The 7452-nt window shown below is 38.4% G+C and overlaps 1 protein-coding gene across 4 annotated transcripts in view; it reads right to left on the bottom strand.

Moving 5' to 3' along the window:
• The window catches only part of LOC118419765 (glycine receptor subunit alpha-2-like), a 78875-nt gene that overhangs the window by 42736 nt on the left and 28687 nt on the right, over nt 1–7452 (bottom strand). For all 4 annotated transcript variants that reach the window (XM_035826348.1, XM_035826346.1, XM_035826349.1 and 1 more), the window contains 3 exons: nt 7105–7196; nt 4830–4897; nt 1–218 (listed from right to left, as the gene is read on the bottom strand). In XM_035826348.1, coding sequence (XP_035682241.1) covers nt 1–218; nt 4830–4897; nt 7105–7196 — 378 coding nt within the window. The remainder of the gene's footprint in view (nt 219–4829; nt 4898–7104; nt 7197–7452) is intronic.

Below are 7452 nucleotides of genomic sequence, written 5' to 3'. Positions count from 1 at the left end.
ATACTGTAGAGGATGTCACCAGCTGGGGAGATTCTTAATAGCTTGTTTTCTGTCGTCACTGCATGGAAGTTCGCTCCCTTCTCGTTCGCGAAGAACAAGTCAGGAACCCAAATCTTCCTCAGCAAACTCGTGTCGAGACTCAAACTTTCGTTGTAATCCATAAACTTCAGTCTCGGGTCGTTCCACCGCTGTCTCAGGAAAATGTTCACTCGATAATCCTGTGCAGTGCAGAAAGCACGAATGGAAGGAAGTGAGTCAAACGAACCGTTACTAAACGTGCAACAAGGTGTGACCAAAAATGAAAGCCCACGAGGCAAAAATTGCTGCACAAATTGCGCAGAATGGGCTCCCTGTGTTACACCGCACGCTTCACTACACACATCTGATCATTTTAACGGCGAATGTATGCAATACGTTAGCTGTGTGGAATACTAATCACCCCCAAAGTAGCTGACGCGGAAACTGCGCTATTAAGAGAAGTTCCTTCTACACATGGCAGCAGATATTTTTACATCAAAGATTCGGTTTGCGATAAAGATAACAGCTGGGGCTGAGTAAGGGTGAAACCAATATCCGTCACAAGATTTTTTTTCTATAAAATTAAAAATCTTTTACACTGAATTAGAGAAAAGAACCAGATGTATACATAACTTCATTTAGTTCAAATATTGGTTACAACGGCCAAAATCCAGAACAGTATATCATAATAATGAAAACGGTACTTGTCATAATAATGTTATAATCATAGGTAATTTTGGTACTGTTCCCATTATCACTGATATTGGAAAAAATCGAAATCATTCTATTACAACTGATCTTCTTTTTCATCTGGATACTCATTAAAAATAGGTGTCATTTTTCTAATCCGTTACGTTACGTTGCAACCGCAAATATGGAAAGAAAATACCAAAAAGTTACAGAAGAAGGTTTTGTCAAAGCTAGACAGCTGGTTGGTCGATATGGATCCCGTGACTATCACGTGATTGAACCAACCCGTCTGTTTATTGACCCAACCCGTTCATAAATATAACGGAAACGACTGCTGTACGGACGTTAACCTCAACGACTCGACTTGAAATGCGACAGCACTAGTCCGATAATCCTTCCTTGTGGGAGCCCCAGGTGCGGCAAAGTACCAGGGGGTCGATTTTTCAACTGTCGTCTACTGGGTTGAACTGCCATTATGGTGTTTCTACTTGCCCTAGTGAAAATATCTTGAACATGCCCACTGTGGGTACAGAAAGTAAAGATCTGAAGTACTTCATTTAGACATAAACCAAGAAGGTGTAAGATTGGAAAGTTTTGCAGCAAGTACCAGGGTTCTATTTTTCAACAGTCGTCTACTGGGTTGAACTGCCATTATGGTGTTTCTTCTTGCCCGAGTAAAAATGAATATCGTGAACATGCCCACTTTGGGCACAGAAAGTAAAGAAGTTCTTCATTCAGACATAAACCGAAAAGTGTTAGATTGGAAAGTTTTGTGACAAGTGTCCAATAACAAGTATCTGTTTGAAACGCAGGAGACATGCATGTAACAATGGGCCCCTGATTGAGATTGTCGAAACAAGATGCTAAATAGATACTAGTGTTGGCTATATCTAAGTTGGGTTTGGCTTTTTAAGCAAGCAGAGGAATACTTAAAGCCATACTTTTTCCAGCTCTTTAGACAAAAACATTTTAAAACATACATTAAATAAAAGACCACGTAAACTGTAAATACATATTTCGTTTGGGCACGCAACGACACCCCGATACTCCAGTGCAATATAGAGGTATAGAAACAGCAAAAAACTTTGTATGAAACGCAATGAAGGGTTATCTAATAAAATGGAGTTTGGCAACCTTACTACAATGTAAACTAGGATTAATTGTGGGAGGAAGGAGATAGACGGCCACATAAACGTCGTTTTAATAAAACATTTGCGATTGGCTGTGTTTAGAGAATTTGTTATTCTGTGACTTATCAATCTGATGAAACTATTCTTGAAATACACACACCAGTATGCAGATTATATTGTTGCGTGATACCCAACGATCAAACAGAATATCTACAGCCCAAAACTCGATATGGTACGTTATTCAAAACCGATATTTCTGTCGTTACATATGACAGATTGCTCAAGTGTAATGAGTCAATGCATCAATCACAGTGGTTCTCACGCGTGCCAGAATTGATCTGCGACCCCTTGTTCTTTCTGAATGATGAATGCTGCACAGCAAAATGAGGCTAATTAAATTTGATAGGGCTTTTTCTAATCTTCACGCAATGACGGTAAAAAGAAACTACGATTTTTGGCATGTACATTCACGAATAACATAAGTATTCAAATTAAAAAAGCGTTTTGACACCACAAAAGTAGTGACTTTCTCGTAGTCACAACAAATTACAAGATAGAAATACTTTCACATAATCGGTAAAATCTACAAAATTGAAATATACGGTATCAAAAACCTTCTAGTTCTGCTAACAAAACAGTAAAGACTAACAAACTTAGATCTGTAATATCTTGATACAATCAGTTGGAATAGACGTGTCCATATCTTTTTCTGTTAACAAGGAATTTTTTAAGTGTTAAACTTGCTTTGCATTACCAAATCTACTACAATAGCCTGTACAACTCATAGTTTGTATTCAGCCTACATTTGAAAGTTGTGGCTTATGATTGAAAATTGTGGTATATAATAAAACATTATACGGAATATTCTCTAGCGGCATGTACGTTTTGTCCCAAAGACTTTTTTTATTGATGGTCTGCGACAACAGAACGTACGCAGAGTGCATCATTCAACATCGTTCTCTGTACCAATGCAATATTCGTTGCGCATACCTACACTGCTTTTCGTAAAATGATTCTTAGCATTCTGCATAAGAAATTTGATGCACAGCTTTAGTGTTTTGGTTGCCAAATGAAATATATGTTGCAGTGTAACAAATAGATATAACTTCAAATAACGCCAGGCATGCTGTCTGGCACCTTGGCATTGATGCCGCTATTGGTAGATGTTTGAAATGATTGTGAGGATATTCTTACCATACGTATTATGGAGCTATCAATGGTATTTATGAATATGCTGACTATGCCGTATTTTGGTCATCATTTATGTAAGAACTGTTATTACGTTTGTGTACAACTAGAGGACTATTATTCATGATGTCAAACATGTTTAAAGTGACAGACCGCTGATTGTTTGTCTGGCAAAACACAGAGGTATCTTCGCACGTTAGAAATACATCAGGTGATGATGTAATGTCAGGACGGCTGTGTGTGATGTATGGGAGTCAGCATGTGATTGGACACGGGTATGCAGATCATCCACCCAGGACCCCAGGATAATGTGATTGTCGGCCACAGGAGTCATCTTATCGCTTACCACATACAGCGTGAGGTTGCCGAGATCGGTTGAAGATAGTGGTTAACTAGTAGCGTCTAATGCTCTGTTAGACCTTGCTGTACTCTCGCTATAGACTCCGTGTCTATACCTGGGTGGGTGCGAGCCAGATCTGTAATTAATCATATCTATCATAATTCATATCCGCTGCATCAGCTATTAACGCAATATAGTGTGCCACGGATCGTCTGGGAACCGCTTGTAATTTGCCTGCAAGGGTTTGTGTCAAAAGTTCAGTTTTTAACGCTTTCCCTGACAAAGTATTGCACTGTAGTTCTATATCTATACCACTTCCCTTAGTTGTTTTCTTGTCCCTTAGGGACTTAATTTACATCATGAATCAACATGAAGAGAGGATTAAGGTCTTACATGTTGAGAACATTACCTTCAGGAATGACCCCAATGGCTATCTTAAGTGAAACCTTAAGATTAGGATTAGGTCTGTGGGACCTCCGTAGCTGAAATTAAGTTAATGAGTAAGATGAATACAGCAGACATCCCGAAGCCGTATGGACATGCTCAATGATGTAAGCTATTTTGTTACTTCTGTCCATACGAAGCCCTTCTAAAGACAGTAAAGAAAAGAAAAACTGAGGTGGTACGGCTACATGTCACATTTATCGGGACTAGCCAAAACTATCACACAATGAAACGTCCAGGGAGACAGAAAGAGGTGTTGGTAGCGGGAGAAATGGGTGAAGGGTAGACAGGCAAGAATGTGAATGTATATAAAACCGTAATAAAACAGAACATCGAAAAAAGTAGAGGAAGCCGATCTTCTGTGACGCCCAAATGTTCAGATAGTATAAACCATTTGTGAGCTGTGATTTTCAACAGGAACTGTTACTATATTTGAGTTATATCTTGTAGGCAAAACGATGCCCTCCGTGTCATTCTAGAAGAGCAAATGTATTACGTTATAGATGCCCTAGGAAATCCCTGTGACCGCTGTGACACTTACGTAACCACCTCTTCGGCTAAACTGATTTTGGTAAAAGCTCCTTGGTCAGATGGTTCAAACGGATGTGTTATGTAATAGTGAAAGGTCAGTCTTCACACTGCGGTGTCTCATGAAACTCCAGCATTTATCGACTGGTTTTTCACTTCAAAAGATGTTCTTTGCAACCCCAAAAGACACTGAAATACGCAACAAATTCACAAAGACTCCAAGTGTTTACTGACAACTGACTGATATCAATGTCAAGAGTCTGGTAAACAGCATTATCTATGTGACCATGAAAAAAATTGAAAACTTAAAAGTGTATTGTGTTATGGGTTAACTAAATTTTAGCTAACAAGCACTAACGTTAATGGGGACTTACCCCAATTGTGTTGTTGCAATTCAAATTAAGTCAAAAGTCCAGGTGTGTTTTTATAGCTAGTACTTAGACCATAGTATATTGTAGCCAACTAAACAGTGTAAATGTGTATTTACGTACCATTGTAGTTTCGGCGATTGATCCAAAGCTGTTCACAAAGATGTCAACAGACACGTTCACAGCCTCGCCTGGGGAAACACCATTTGTACGGGAGTTAAATACATGCAGTATGTGTAGTCTTTAACAACAAAAGTACAACTCTCACGAGAACTAGGTCACTCCGTGAACAAGATGGACTGGAATTTGGAGGTACGTTAGTTTAACTTTAAAAAAGTATTCACTGCTGGTTAAAAATTCTATTCAAAGTTCAACAACTTTTGCAAGGTCTTCCACAGCTATAAAATACCATACAAACAAGTTGGTAAAATAAATCAACTATATACAAATACGTGATGTAAAGCCAATATATTGAGATGAATGTATTGTTTACGCTACGGTTTTACATAAAAAGTATACGTCCCAATGTAACTGTTGTCTTCATTGTGCCATCGGGATTTTAGTTGGTTGTGTTCATTATGAAATCAGTGCACTTGTTTCCAGTAATGAAACATACAGCCCTGTCAGAATAATAATTGTTTGCATCAACCCCTTGGTAGCTTACACTACTGAGTTTTAAGGATATGAGATTCACTCTGCAAAGCACTCTTGGGTACTATATGCTACACTATCCAACTATATAAAATGAAAAATCGTAATGTATGGTAGATGATACAACTGAAGTGCAATCGATCAATAAATATTCATTTCGCATGTATTTGTAATAACACTGCAAAATGGTTTCCATGATTTTGAACTGATATATTAATAATAAACAAAGGCTTTCCGATTGAAATTAGTGTGTAGCCTTTGTTTACAAAATTACATAAAATGACATATAGAACTTGGCCCTAGCTCCATATCTTTAAAGGGTATGCACAGACAGGGTTAGGTTTCACAGTGATATCAGATGAAATCCCGATCGATCGCACTGCGTTCCAGGAAGAAGCGTTCCCGGAATAGGCTTAGTTTCGTACTGAGACAAGCTCCTGTGAAGAATGGTTCTCTCAGGAGAATATTTGTAGTAATTACGTTAGTAAGTTCTTCTAAACGTATTTTGATTCCTTGCAGAATATTTATGTCTCGGAATAAAAAAAGGTGATAATCTGCTCAACTATACAATATGCATTTGTTGATATCAAATCAAATTTGTTGATACAATATAATGTATTTATTTGCAAAACCATGCCCGTTAACGCTAATTGCAAAGGTTCAGCCAGTGAAAAGTGTCTATTCTATACGGCTATCTTATGCATCATTCTAGATTCACTAGATTTTTACTGGAAGGTTTGACTTCTTCCTTGGAGGCAGTGTCTGATGAAAAGTACCACGTTTTTTTATATATAGTGGGTTCTGTGATTTTAACAGAAATGTAGTTTTTTGGAGGTCTACTAGCTGGTGAAAGGTTGAAAATATTGTTATGATTGTGTCAAAAAGTTGTTTCTTTCATTCTAATAATCGGGGGGGGGGGGCAGTTACAGATAAACTGCATTTATACAATTATACGTATTTCTTCTCCGCAAATGGATTTTAATTGTGAAATACGTTTTCACCTTCAAATTTGATTTCTTATTGCGTCGTGAACATGGCGTCGACCCTGACATTGAATCTTTTGTCTGCCCCTGGAGCATCGCCAAAATGTTGATGTTGTTCGCGCTACCAGATTCCAATTCGCAGGGAGGAAGCTCCATAGATTTGGGTTTCTTATCAATCCATAGTCGACGTGATGCAGCATGGAACTAGACTCCCCTCCCTCCCACTCACATTGAACTTGGATTGACTCTAGTTGCTTGCTGCAATGGCGTCTAGTTGCATATACTGTACTCTCCAAGCAGAGGTTGAGTCGCGTAGATATAGTAGTAGTCGGAAAAATTACACGGCCGCTCCTCTTCCCTCTGCCTCAAGACGCATATATATAGGGGCGGGGATATCCTTTCAAGATCCGTGTCAGTACTCCGCCCCCCGAAGCATAAAAAGAGGAGCGGCTGTGTAATTTTTCAGACTACTACTATATCTACGCGACTCAACCTCTGCTTGGAGAGTACATATACTGCGTATATTGAGAGTTTACTCAGATAGGTTTCTATGCAGCCTAGCACCACACATTGTCAAACAGAAATCACGCCTTTTCCTCTTTATTTGTAGTAAACCATAAAAGAAAACAACAACAAAAAGACTCATGTTATAAGTAAAAGAAGTTCTATATACTTTCTCATCATCAGTTTACACGCATGTTCTAATTAGTTAACGAATGTCAAATATACAAGACACATGGATAGTTCAAGTGCTCCAAGTTTACCTTTAAAGTTCGGCCTGATCCTCGCGTCGTACTTTTCCAGTAGTTTGTCCAAGAACACGCTGGGTGTTGGGCCCTCTTGTTTGGAGGTATTTCTGCAGTGGTAGAAAGAAATTATTATTAGTTATGGAGATACAATTTTCCATTTAAAGATTGATCAGGAAAGACAATTTGTAAGTACAATACAGCGCATGCAGTTGAAGATGGACTTCATTTGATGTTCACAGTAGAATTCTGAAAGAATAAATTATTTCGAGAATCCACAACATATCCCAAACTTTTCACGCCCTTTTGACCAACAAAAGATATGCATGCTTACGTCGTTCAACCCGTTTATCTATGATAATGTTG

This window comes from Branchiostoma floridae, chromosome 7 (genome assembly GCF_000003815.2).
Source record: "Branchiostoma floridae strain S238N-H82 chromosome 7, Bfl_VNyyK, whole genome shotgun sequence".
Classification (NCBI taxonomy): domain Eukaryota; kingdom Metazoa; phylum Chordata; class Leptocardii; order Amphioxiformes; family Branchiostomatidae; genus Branchiostoma; species Branchiostoma floridae.
The sequence above is the reverse complement of the archived record's forward strand: the minus strand, read 5'-3'. Positions and strand labels throughout refer to the sequence as shown.